At 37.8% G+C, this 14,223-nt stretch overlaps 1 protein-coding gene across 5 annotated transcripts in view; it reads right to left on the bottom strand.

The window, feature by feature from the left end:
* Positions 1–14,223, bottom strand: part of CPED1 (cadherin like and PC-esterase domain containing 1) — a 295,057-nt gene that overhangs the window by 258,193 nt on the left and 22,641 nt on the right. For 3 of the 5 annotated variants that reach the window (XR_013158483.1, XM_077117962.1, XM_077118342.1), the window contains exon 2: positions 1,643–1,826. Coding sequence is in view for 3 of the 5 variants with exons in the window: in XM_077117962.1 (XP_076974077.1) it covers positions 1,643–1,826 (184 nt within the window). In the remaining 2 variants the exon portion in view is untranslated. Of the gene's footprint in view, positions 1–1,642; positions 1,827–13,847; positions 14,134–14,223 lie in introns of those variants that run through there. The other 2 variants (XM_077118089.1, XM_077118173.1) reach the window with 2 other exon arrangements.

Raw genomic sequence — 14,223 nt, 5'->3', positions numbered from 1 at the left:
GAGGCCTGTTCAGGAATAATATCTTATTATACAGAGCAAAAGAATGCCATGCTAAGAAAGAGTTAGGAAGTGGATGTTTTAAAAACTGTGGTCATGTGGAAAAAAGGAGACATATCAGCATTTACGCTAACAAATTCTGGTGACACCATGTAATTATCCTGAGCCACGGGGTCCAGCAGCTCCTTTGGCTGGCCAGATTTTATTGCTGTTTCTGATCCAAGGACACCAAGGGGGAGAGGAGATATAGTCTGTTTCTCAACTTGAGAACATAAAATTGAAACTGAGTTTGAACTGAAGTTGAAATGCACAGAGGATCCATGTTGTGCTCACAGAAAATCAGTAGCAGCTCCGAGGCATGGAGGAGGGACACAGGAATTTTAGGCAGCTAGCGGTGTGATATTTAGGCCACCACTTTGTACAATGCCAGGGGTACAGCTCACAGAGAATGCAGGCAGTGGTTATACAGCCAATCACACCCTTCGATTATGGGCTGAAATATTTTGTGGGATAAGAGGGACTAAACACTAAGAAAAGCACGTTCTTAAATCTAATCAGTTCCTGAATGTATGGACCCTTTTGATGAGGCTACTTCAGTTAAGATGTGACCAAACTCATTCATGATGAATCTTAATTCTCTTACTGGAGTCCTTTGTAAACAGAAAGAAAACAGAAGCAGCGAGAGAAAGCCAATGAAATAAGAGGTGGCAAGCAACACAACCTGGAAGAGAAAGGAAGAAAACCAACAGATGCTGCTACGCACCTCGCCATGCGGCAGAGGAGTCCAGGAGTGTCAGCAGGGAGAATGTTCAGGGAGAAAGCAAAACCTTGATGTTGCCATGATTTGGACATTTTGCCAGATTTTAACTATAAACTAATAAATTCCCATTGTTACGCCAATCTATTTCATGGTATCTGCTTTCAGCTGCCCAGGAAACTAAAACAGTGGGTAATTATTTTTTCTTAATTCTAGGGTGCTCCTGGGGCTATAAGGAATATTAAATAAGGTCGTGAAAACAAAGTATAGCATAATATGTGCCACATGCTTAGTCGCTGAAGAAATTTTAGCTGTTATTGTTACTGTCCCTTCTTTGACCCTCATCAACTTTTCAACTTTCCTTTCAAATACCTTGTTTAAATAGTTACCTGTTATTTTTTCTTCTAATGGTAGAAATAAAAGCACTTGACTAGTAATGGAGTCAATGATAAATATTCATACCAATTTTGCCTTTAGAGCCAATCTGTGAATCACATTTAAGGTGGCATCTCAAAACAAGTTCTAGCACATTCTACTTGTAGTCAGATGAAGTGACAATTTTCTTAAAATAAGGAACAGTTTGGTGTGGGCAGAACATATATTCAGTTTATGAGCATAAACTTTTTTTATGTGGCATTTAAACATGAACTACACAATTCAAAGATGCTATAGAAATATAAACAAGGTAATTTCAGGAATAAAGATATATAGCTAAAAAACACGGAGTGGAAGATGAAAAGGAGAAAAGTTTTCCATAATGTAGAAAGTGATCATTGGTTAAAAATTTGTTTTTGTGAATTTCTTTTTAGAGTAAGAACAGTAACCCCTTCTAGGGTTTGTTTGACATTACAGCAGATGTATTTATGTTATTATTGTTTTTATTCTGACCTTGTCCTAGCAGCCCCAGCCCACGGCCAGCACCGAGCCTCTCATCAGTGATAACAACTGAATAGCGATGCTGAGTGAGAACCCGCTGATGGAGCCTCAGCGCCATTTTGCTGTAAGAAGGAGGCGTGTAGAGTATGGCTCTTCTGCCGTGGCTGCCAAAGTGTGTCTCAATTGACTCTTCAATCTAAGAAAAGAAAGAAAGCATAAAAATTAAGGAGGAAAATGTAGTATATTTCTCTTGAAGAATGTTATTAATGCAAATCAAGAGCCATTCAGAAAGTTATTCTTTGAAGTTTTTCTCTCAAAATCAAAGAGTCTCTGAAAGCCTGACAGTGACAAAGATGGCCTCATATGTAAGAACTGCAAGTGAACTGCATGTTTCTCAATTATTACAGAAAGATGAAAAATTTAGACCATTAAAATATAGAACTCCTGGAGGAACACTGCTGTCAGGAAATATAGACTCCAACTGTAGCTGAAAATATAAACTAACAGCAGTGCTTTATGTCTGTAGCATGCTTTTATAAAGTTTCCCCGCTGCATTATTTTTCAGTAGATCTTTGAGAGAAACACGAGAGAGGAAACAGACTGAAGGAAGACAGCTGCTGTGTCAAAGGACATGGTCAGGAAGGCATAGTGCTGAGGAGTCATCTTTAGCTCTTTGGAGGTATATGAGGATGCTGCTTCTCTCGATTGCAAGGTAGCAAAATTTGAATGCATCTCAAGTATGATGAGAAGAAAGCCACTAAAGTATAATTTAAAAAGGGGAAGGGAAGAGGCCATAGAGGAGGAGGCAAAGAAAATGCAAGAAGACAATGAGGAGGGAGAGGTTTTAAAAAAAGAAATGACAATCAAAATTGGGGAATCCAATTTTTCTTTTTTGCGTGCATGATCCGGGAATCGAACCCAGGTCTCCCACATGAAAGGCGGGCCTTCTAACCACGAAACTACCTGTGCACCCTAGCCAATATTTTTTAAGTGACAACTTTGTATCAAACTGTTTTATAGATTTAAAACACACTATATTCTATGCATTTTCCCCTTAAATTTTTTCATTAACTCCACTGCCACATTTTTATCAAGGAATTCAAGGCCATTCAAAACCTCTGTGCTTCCCTCTTTCTCACGTTATTAGTCATTTCATTCCTGTTTCCCTTCTGTTCCCATGCTTCCACCTGTAATTCCTTCCTTTCTCCATTTGCCCATCTGTCAGACTCCAAATCGCCCCTCAATATCCAAACATTATGTTTTTGGAAAGTTTTAATTGAAAGACATACTTCCATGATCACTTGTGAAAGGAAATTGTACCTCTCCTGCTTACGAGCTTTGTGACATGAAGGCCTGTACTGTCTGTGTATCTCCAGTGTCTATCATAGTGTAGGACTCATGGAAAGTGTGGCGGTTTCAGTAACTTATTGAATGAAAGGCCTCCATCAAAATCTCTGACTGATATATATGGAGAAAAAGAAGAATCAGATTTAGATCGTAAACCCTTTGAGGGCAGGAACCATATCCCACTTTTCCTTGCGCAAACTGTTGCTATCTGGTAATTAAAGGAGCACAGTGTAATGCAGGAGAACACAAACTCTGGAGCCAGACTACTGGGTTCAAATCCCCTGGCTCCATAAGCACTTTTTGTGACTTTGGACAATACCTTTCTCCTATGGATGCAATGAGGACAAATGAGTAAATATGTGTAAAGTGTTTAGAATAGTGCCTGGCACTTAGGAAATACTAAGTGTTTTAGAAATAGTAACATATCATGAACAGCAATGAGTCAGGACAACTTTTTCAGAGATTGAGCTCTGCCTGCCACATGCTAACGTATGTCCTTAGTACATGTGTTATGAATAGAATGGAAAGGACTAGAACACTAGCTAATCACATCTGCACATGGAACTCTGGGGAAATACGATTGATTAGATATCTTTCCATGTTAGAAGATATTGCTTTTTATTTATAACAAAACTGTTAAAAAAAAGGAATTTAACTGCAAAATGGGACATGATTCCCAAGGAAATGTAATTGTTTGTAATGATACACTTATAAGAAAGAGTATTTGAAACCAAATACACGTTGAGCCTTTGGACTCAAAGAGAGAGAACTGAGTAGCCCACAGGATGCCAAAGTAAATAGGCATCTAGGTGAAAGGGAAGACAGATGTATCCAAATAGATCAATGTCCGTCAAGTAAAATGCACAGTATCCAGAATTCCCTTTTCTTAGATTCTCTCATAATCACAGGATGCTCTTCTCTATTATAGCTGGCTCATGTATAGCAGTGATTTCACATGACAGAGAGTATTTTTTAAACTTTAACTTACCACCCCTACCTTCCCTCCAACCAGAATCAATTTAACCAAGAATGATGAAACCTCTATCGATATGTCTTACACAGGGCATATTCTAAATCAAATATGATTACCGACCATCTTTTGCAATAACCTTTAAAACCTAGACTGAAATTTTAACTCGTGTCTCAGACTACAGAAAGTAGGAAAGTTAGGAAATAGGAAACTAACTTGTTAGTAAAATTATGCTGTATTTTCTTGTAATATAAGCTGCTTCTGCTCTTGTAATATTTATAACACACTGATTCAGCAGAATGGCCCAACACCAAAGGATGAAAACAGTTTTAGCTGGTTTGACAACAGGTGCACGCGGTGAATGTGAAATATAAACTATGCGGACAATTATGTCAACCACACCGGCAAATGTGGGATTATCAAATGCCAATATCAGCACTTCGGGAATAATAGCTTCTGATTCATAGTACATATTTGAAGATATATTTCATTAAAGACTATATTTAACCTGACCACCACTAGAACAACTAAACTTGAGACTAACAACCCCACTGACTAGAATTAAGAAAAGCATGAACATTACTGATGCCACCCTTTGAACTTCCAAGTCACTGGCCGCTCTCCCTCCTTCTTTGACAGCTTTGCAAACTATTTCCTCAGAAATCACTTTGCTAGCCTATGTGAAAGATGTTTTACAGTGGGACATATTTTTATTGGGAGGACTTCAAATTCTGAAATCTTTATACAGCCTTTAGATAAAGCAAAGGACAGAATGTCAGAATCAACTCCTTGGAGTATTAGATGCTTCAACCGTGGAGTAAGACAAGAGGACTGGGAATCAAGAAATCTGGATTTGAATTCTGGTTCTGCCACTTACTTGCATCATTCATTGAGCAAGTAATTTAATCTCTCTGCATCAGAGTTTTCTCATATATATATATATATATATAGTTGAAGGAATAAACTGTACCTCATGTGGTTATAGTAGGAATTGAATTAAATTAAATTACTTTAAATTAAATTAAATTATTAGGTACAAAAGTGTCCAACACAGTTCCCCACCAATAAATACTTTTCACAATATGCAAATAATATTGAAAAATAATCAATTTTTATTGCAACTCTTCTTTTACATTAGAAATTCTATATGCTTTTTTATTAATATAGTTTACTTTCTAATTGTCATTAAACATCTTTACAATAAACTATATGATTCCATGTACTCTGACAGATGTTTTTCTCTGTAGAACTTTTAACTATAAATTTATTTACATTTATTTATTGTCCGTCTCCCCACCCCAGAATGTAAGCTCAATAAAAGCAGCTATTTGTGTCTGTTTTGTCACTTTTGATTCCCTAACCTAAGAGTAGTACTTGGTATATAATGGGCACATAATAAATATTATTTGAACGAATGAATGTAAATGTCTTTTTTTGATAGGTAAAAGATCTTTGTTTTAAGTACTATTATGGGAAACTAGGAATAGAAAATAGTGAAAAAAATTTTTTTTAAGTTTTTAAGTTTTTTGTATTAAGAAACTTATTTCAGTAGAATTGTGAATAGTAGCAAGAATGACACAAATAGTTAAATATTTGAGCAAAGTAATGAATTTACCATAAAAAATTGCAGAAAGTGCTACATTATAAAAGTACTATTTTTCTCACACTGTTAAAAAGTCTTCACCAAGACTCACCACAAAACCTAGAAATACAGTTCTTTAAAATATAGTAAGGATGAAAAATAGAGCTTATTTTTCCCCACATGACAGAAAGACTTTCTCCTGGATTTATTAAAGTAAGCATGTATTTAGGACTCTTTCAATGCTCAATAACAAATCATACATGAGCATCATATATAATTAAAAGTTAAACTGCCTTCCTAATTCAGTCTTAGGATTTCAGAAATATTGTGGAGTCTGTCATAGTGAATTACATTTTAATTTCTTTCCATTGTAAGAATAAAATAGAGATTTTTTTTCTATTGGTGAATGTACAATTATTTTAGAGAATCTAAGAAATAAAATGGATGGAATTTTTAGAACGCATATCAAACATATTTTCTTCTTAAAAATCATCTATAATTGCAGGACAGTGGAGGGGCCACAGATTCTCTGTCTCTGGAAACACATTCTCATGAGTATGTCCCCTACATAAATGGAGCTTTAATGCATTAATAGAGAAACCAAAGCAATAAAGTTGCAATATCAAAAACTTAAACCCAATATGATCTTGATGAGATGCCACTCACTTTTAAAAGATATTTTACAAAACCATCAATTCTTAGGCCTTTACCTATCTATTCCAGTCTAATTTTCCCTATGGTCCTTCACAACTTATAATTATATATTATTTGTTTAATATCTGCCTCTACCACTAGTCTGCCTGTTCTGTTAGGACCTGGACCTGCATGCTTTGGTCATTGTTGCATATCCATTGCCTAACTTACTGCCAGCTTCTAGATGAGAGAGAATGAATGAATCAATGAATGAATGCAAAGTATGATCTCATTATTTGAAAATGTATATATGCCTTTCAATTGTTTTATTCATTAATAGATGAAAAAACCTACTAGAAAATCTCAGTGGATAAGCAGAGGCTTCAACACGTACACATGAAAGCGACAAAATATCCATGAACCCTTCAACCTCAATGACTCTTCTACATCAGTTCAAACACTCACTTCAGTAGCCACATCGTGGACTCTGTGATGCCCAAAACAGCCCCACCACTGAAATAAAATGAGATATTCCAGTTACTGATCACATTCATATCTTCTCAGCCCTTTTTGTTTATTATTAAACATCAATTTTTGAACCACCAGTCTTCCCCCTAATTTCAACTTCATACTTGTCTTCTTTCTTCACCTTCTCTCTTCAGGTCAGATTTCCTGTTCAACCCTTCATTCTCTATACAATACATTAAATTCCCTTCCTCCACTATATTTCTATCACACCCAAATGGCATAGCCAAAGGCATGAAAGAGCTAGCAATACAGCACTGAACAAGACAGATAGACAGATCTCTGCCCTCACAGAGCTGACAGTCCATCAAAGCAGACATAAAAGCTACCCATAATAAATTATGATGAGTCTGATAAATTGGGAGGTATTAGATGCTGTGAAAACTCTGGGCTGAAAGGCACTGAGAAGACTCCAGGAACCTGCCTGTCTTGCATCTGAACTGTGATTCCTGAGGGTGGATGAAAGAAAGTGCCCAGTTTGACATATTCTGTATTTGCATCATAATCACCATATCCTCTTTTCCTCTTGTTTCCATAGAAACAAACCCATCGTACTCCTATCTATAGATAATCACTCTTCTTATTCTCCAGAATCCATAACCCCTCCCCATTTCCCAGGCAACAAGCTCCCCCCTCCCCATTTCCATCCCCAAATACCCAGAGACTTCCTTCCATCATCTATCTCCTTCCCCTGAAACCTCAATCTCTCCCCCTCTCCCTCCCCCTTCCTCTAAGAAAAGGGAACTTTCTCTCTCTTTTTCTTTATTGCTCTGCAGGATCTTTCTCATCATTCATTCATTCACTTATTTGATTTTTTTTCAAGCACCTATTATGTGACAGGCATGATTCTAGGCTCTAGGGGATATAACAATGATGAATCCTGGCAAATTTCTAGTCCTCACTGAGCTTATATTTTAATGGGAAGAGCAATAAACAATTAATGAAATCCTGCAAGGCAATTTTCTGCTCTGGTCAGGGTACATTAAAGAATGGCCCAGGAGCTTTTTTAGATGATGTGGTGCTTTTGAGTAATGTGAATGTTGTATATGAAAGACAAAGAGAGAAGATAGAAAGAGAAAGGGAGAGAAAAGATAGGAGACATTTAAAGAGAAGATGCTTGAAAGTCAGCGCAATAGGTTCGTTTTTATTGTGAGTGAATAAAACGGTCAGGTAAGCAACAAGAAATAACTGGCAACGATGATAAAAAATGGGGACAATGCAACATTACTTCTTATCTTGTTAAATAGTTAATAGGAAACAACCTGGTGAGGAGCAGAAAATGTAAGTTGATAACTTTATGCTCTTCTTTGCAGGCACATCGTTTTTTATGAACCTTGACTCCTTTCATTAAATGCTGTAGCGGGGACGAGGTGAAGAAGGAAAGCTAGACTTACTACAGACAGAGGAAAGGTGTTTTGGTTCCTTTATTTTGTTTTCTAGATGAATGGGCACCCTGACAGAATCCTAGAAAGTAAAACTTTTTCCACCTAAATCAGAAGATTTCTTAAGGACTATAAGTTGCCCCTCCAATAAGGCAGAGAAAATGGTTAAAAAATGGAGGCAATGAAAACAATGACCTGGGTGACCAAACCCTGGGAGGGAAACTCTAGACATCTTAAGGAGGCATTTACCTGCAGCAGAGAAAGGGAAAGAACTGCTAAATATCAGCAGTAGGTACTGCGCTATGGAGACTGGTCTAAAAAGAGTAAGGAGAAGCAACAACATAGTCAAATCACTGTGTATGTAACTGAAGGAGGAAGAAACAGTACCAGAAAGATTGGTGGGGGTGGGGTGGGGTATTTAGAAGAAAGGATTTGCAGCAAAGACATTAAGTAAACACAGAGGGAGTCACTAAACTTAACATACATTAGAAGACAGAAGGGAACAAAAAGAGGACACCAGAAGAGCACAGCAGAACAGATCCTGACCTAGAAAACATCCCAAGCTAGAAATATTTATCATTATTTAATGGTAAATAATGCCAAGTTTCCATAGTCCACAGAGAACCTCTGAAAAACTGATACCTCATGGACATATCACCATTTGTGCTTGTGAGAAGACTTGGCATCATGTCTACAAAGCATAAAACAAGAAGATAAATTTTCAGACTTCTTAGGTCACTTCTGTGTTTAGAACTACACCATCCTTTTCTAAAAGAGGCATACATGTAGGGTTTGTATAACTGAAAGAAGGGGAAGACAGGAGGGAAAGTTGAAGAGAGAAAAAAAAAGTTCATGGGAACTCCAGAGAATGCACAATCATGATGCATGTAGCTTCAACTGTGTATGTAGCTCACATCTTCTTCCAGCTAATCTCACACACAGCCTGCATCTTGGAGGCAGGGAGAAATTTCAAAACAAAGCCAAAAACACAAGGACATCAGATAAATCCTGAAAAACAGAGGAACCAGTCTCTCCCAGATTATTAATTAATTACTTCCCCTATCCTTTGGTGCGGACACCTCTTCTCAAGATGAAAACTTCAGATTGGGCATTGCACAAAGATCCCTATAGATTGGGAAAAGGATTAAAGTAGAAGACGGAGATATAACAGAGTAAATAGGATTTAGCAAATGAGTATGACTGGTGAATCACCATGTTAATATATTAATAATCCTTCTAGCCTCCAGTGTTTTGGAGCAGCTGGAGGGAAAAAAAAAAACTGAGATGGTGGAATGGTAGCCCATGATAAATTCTGGGGTCTGTTCTGTAACTACTTGTTGACATGTACTTTGAAAACTATTGCTTTTTTATTTCTTTGCTTTGTATAGATGTTACATTTTACAATAAAAACATCTAAAAAAATAAACAAACTTCACCTACTATTTGAGACCAAATGAAGAAAGGTTTATTTTGTCCCAAACCTAAGTTTTCAGTAGCACATCATCTAACTCAACCTGTCTGTATAGATCATTTAAGCAATCTAAACACAGGGGGCCCAGAATAAGAATGAGAGCCTTTAATCCTCTATAGTTTAATATTATGCCTGGATATATCCCAGAGTATATTAAGCAGATAATCAAAAAGCACTGGCAAAGTCCCTTGAGGGATGGGAGAAAAAATATGGAATCATTAAACTTTATCATCAGGGAATCCCCTTATACTGTGTCAAACACTAGGGACCCTCAAATCAATGGCCTTGATCTTGAGGTTTGGTCTTCTGAAGCTTATGTATGTAGCAGAGAAGCTTAGCCTACCTCTAGGTGTTCCTAAGAGTCACCTCTGCAGGACCTCTTTTGTTGCTGAGATGTGACCTCTCTCTCTCTAAGCCCACTTCTGCAAGTGGAACCATTGCCCTCCCCCCATGGGACATGACATCCAGGGATAAGAGTCTCCCTGGTGGCATAAAAGATGACCCCCAGGGATGAGTCTGGCCCTGACATTGTGGGATTAACAATGCCATCCTGATCAAAAGAGGGAAAAAAAGTGTAACAAATAAGGTACCAGTGGCTGAGAGTTCAACTAGAGTCGAGAGGCAACTCTGGAGGTCACTCTTATGTAAGCTTCAGTTAGACATTGCTACCTATCATAACTAGCCAAACCCCAACCAAAACCATTACTGTCAATTTTAAAGAATACCTAGGGCAATGTATAAGATTCTACAAAGGTCCATGCACTAGGGTAACTTTCCAGAAACCTACAACCTCCAAGTGAGTCCCTGGACCACATAAATCCTGAAGTGCAGAAGGACCAGCCTTTCCAGAACATCAACTATTTTCATCCCCCTTTTTTGTATTATTGACAGCCCCTTCCAACATGAAAAAGTTAGAATAGCTGTAACCCAAATACCCCTAAGAAGGAGAGAAAGATCAAATGTGGCGGTGGCATTACACAGAGAAGGTCGGGTTTAGCAAATGAATAGGAGTGCTGAATCAGTATATTGATATTTCTTTTAGTCTCCAGTACCTTAGAGCAGCTAGAAATAAAAACCTAAAAGTGTGGAATTGCAATCCATACCAAACTCTGTAATCTGTTCTACAACTAATTGTTGAAATGTACTTTGAAATATGTTGCTTTTTGTATATATGTTATTTTTCACACAAAAAGAGAACGAAGAGTATAATAGAGAAGATAAGATTCAACAAATGAATATGGCTACTGAATCAATATATTGATATTTCTTTTGGTCTCCAGTGTCTTGGAGCAACTAGAAGAAGAAATGAAAAATTGTGGAAATGTAACCCACATCAACTTTAAAATCTGTTATATAACTACTTGTTAAAATGTACTTGGAAATTTATTGCATATATGTTATTTTTCACAATTAAGGAAAAAAACGTTAAAAATAAAATAAGAAAACAAACTTAAATGCCCAGTAAAAGCAAGCAAGCAAAAAACAAAAAACACAAGGACAACTCTTTCCTGAGCTCCTCTAGTCATAATGAGGATCTCCTGCTGTGGTTTCTTGGCAGTTCATCTTGCCTTCCAGTGCCTTCCAATGGTTGCTGACTGCCTCTTTGTATTCCTACTGAAATGTTCATCCATTTCAGCCATTGTTTCCTCTGATATCTCCCTTCCCTGCTGCTCTTAAATTTTTCTTTTTCTCTTTTCTAGCTATTTTTAAAGTCATACAAAGCATTTCTTCCTGCTTCCTCTGGAGACTTATCCTCCAACCAATTCAGGACTTTTCTTTATGCTCCCATGATGCGCAGCTGTGAGTCTTACTTCACTATGTGCTGTGTGGCCTTAAGGCCAGAGTGGAGACCCAGCTGAGATTTTTAAAACACAGGAATAGCTGGGAGATAGTGGCATGATATCTTCCTTCACAAGGAATAAGATAAAACTTGAAGTTATCAGGAGAGAACGTGCTTTGCTTTTCCCTCTTACACATTTGATTTTACTTCCAATTGTGCAGCAAAAGAAAACCACTTTTCAGTGTCCCTCTTTTATCTCTTCCCCCTTTTCCTGCCTTCCTCCTCCTTTCTAATCTGCCCTCCCCCTTTTCCTCAGCTCTTTCCCAGCCACTCACATGGAGATAACAGAAGGAAGAAGTTATACTCTGTATACTCAAGTCCTGATTACATCTGCTGGTTTTAGAGTGATGCTCTCTAGTTGACCCTTTGAAATTTCTTTTTGCCCTCTGGGTCTGATTTCACTGGCAGCAGTAGTTAAAGGACATTGTGATGAAGAAAATATAGAATTGACAGTCCACAATGATGAAATAGCAAGTAGAGGACAAGGAGAGACCTTGTTCTTTTGAGAAATGTTAAAATAATAGCAAGACTCTATCCCCTGATGCCAAAACAGCAAGTTAATTCAGCAAATTGGTCTCAAAATAGTATGTCCATGCAAAAGCAATGCAATTCAGAAGGAAGAGCACTGGGGTCATTACAATATTAATACCTAAGCATCATGTGCTCTACCAAATATTTTCATAGATGCCAAAGTCTCTGAAATTTGAGGCTTTTCCATCAGCAGCCCAAGGCCTTCTGAATCCTGGGCCTCCCATCTATATCCCATCCTCTGTTCATTATCCACTGAAACTACTTAAGCTTGACTTGTACTACATTTTCCTCATCTGCAAATGAGCACCAATGCTTGCCTTCTTACTTTTCATGCAATTGCAAGGTTTAAAGAAAACAAAAACAATACAGATAAAAGCACTTTGAAAATATACAGTCTCTAACAAATACAAGGCATCTTTAGATACCTCTTAAAGAAGTTGTTGGATAAAGGAACTGCTAAAAATTACAATATTTTAAATGAAAAACCATAAAAACATTAGTAATATGATCTCATAAGGGTTCTGTCAAATTACAAGTGAAATATTAACAGATAGAACTCATTATATAATAGGAATATTAAAGTATTTAAACACAATCAACATTTATACTATGCTTTTATGATAAAAATCTAATGTTAGCACAAAAATATTATGGAAAAAAATCAAAATTTGTAAACCACATTCAAAGAAATTAATGCAATATAGAAAATGAATGTACTTCCTGGTTGCAGAGGCTAGATCAAAAGTTCAGCTTCCACCCTGGTCCTGCAGGTGGAACTCATTTGTAAATAGGACCTTTGAAAATGTTATTAGTTAAGGTGTGCCCAAACTGAATGAAGGTGGGCTTTAATCTAATATGGCTGGAATCCTTATAAGTAAAAGAAGTTGGATACAGAAAGAAGGTGCCACAGGAAGCAGCCATAAGCTAGAAGGCAAGAGAACCTGGAAGGGAAAGGAGAAGATGCCACCTTGTGCATTGCCACATGGTGGAAAAGGACCCTCGTCAGCCAGCTCTGGATTGCCAATCTTCTGGGAGAAAGCATCACTTTGTTGAAGCCTTGATTTTAGACTTCTAGGCTCAAACAATATGCTACTAAATCCCCGTGGTTTAAACCAATCCAATGTATGGTCTTTGTTTTAGCAGTTAGAAAACTACAACACTTTACTTTCAGCTATCAAATTCCTGAACTCCCCAGTTCCATTCTCCATTTCAATTCTCACTACTCTCTTTTCTCCCAATTATGCTTGCTGCTCATCTTCCCACCATCCACCCCGCCCAGTTTACCTCAACTCTCCTAGCCACGCTGTCCTCTCTCTATTTCACCTCTGCATACACATAGACCCAGGGCTATGCAATGAGCCAGCATCAAAGAACTGTGGTGACCAACTTAGAATCTGTTATGGCACCACAGTGAACATGTCCTGTGGACAGAGTCCAGTATAATGAAACACCTGTTGGATGTAAGGGTGGAATTCAGACTGAGTTGGGAATCAAGTGATACTCCATTCACTGCTTATTCAATGTGTACATTCAACCCCCTTGAGCTAGGATAGGATCCTAAGCCCATTTCTAGTGTATAAAATCATTAATCCCACATGAATAATGTCTCTGGCTTTTGTCTTCTCCCTTTAGCATTTGCATCCCTGTAGCAATCAGTTCATCTGGGTCCTTCCAAGAAATTCAGAACTGCATAGACACTTAAGGGTGGACAGTAAATAGACTTCATGCAGGTGACACTGCATCTCTGGCACAGCTCCATTTCTTGGTTAAATGAAGGGCTAGAAGATAAAAGCACACACCCAGCAGACCCATAAAGACTCTACCTCATCTTACCCATGTGGCAATGAAGTGTTAGAAAAATGGGGAAGAAGGTGCTAAATGCTCAGGCACCACACCTTCCCCAGAGACTGTAAATAATAGAAGAGTCATGACCTACCAAATTTGCAGGCCGAGTTTCCTTAACGATACCTTCATGCTTTAGCACTCATTCTGGGTTTTTGATTTTGCTTTTGGGTACTCTGAGCACCCTTGTGGCTATTCGTTCTCCATTGCCTCCTCATCTTGTCCCTTCAGTCAATGACTATTACCTATCTAAAACCTTGGCTCTCTTTGGGGACTACCTTGGGTAACAGAGGATCCCTAAGAAAACTTCTTCCCAACCAGCCCCTCCTGGAAGCTTCCACCCAGTCTGCCCTGGTCCCATTCATGTGACAAAGTGGCTGCACTATGATATCAACACATCCTAATATGACCTCATCTATTCTTTTCACAATCAATCCTGGAGCACTACAAATTACATACTCATTCTAGAA

The sequence above is a fragment of the Tamandua tetradactyla genome, chromosome 1, assembly GCF_023851605.1.
Source record: "Tamandua tetradactyla isolate mTamTet1 chromosome 1, mTamTet1.pri, whole genome shotgun sequence".
Taxonomy (NCBI): Eukaryota; Metazoa; Chordata; class Mammalia; order Pilosa; family Myrmecophagidae; genus Tamandua; species Tamandua tetradactyla.
The sequence above is the reverse complement of the archived record's forward strand: the minus strand, read 5'-3'. Positions and strand labels throughout refer to the sequence as shown.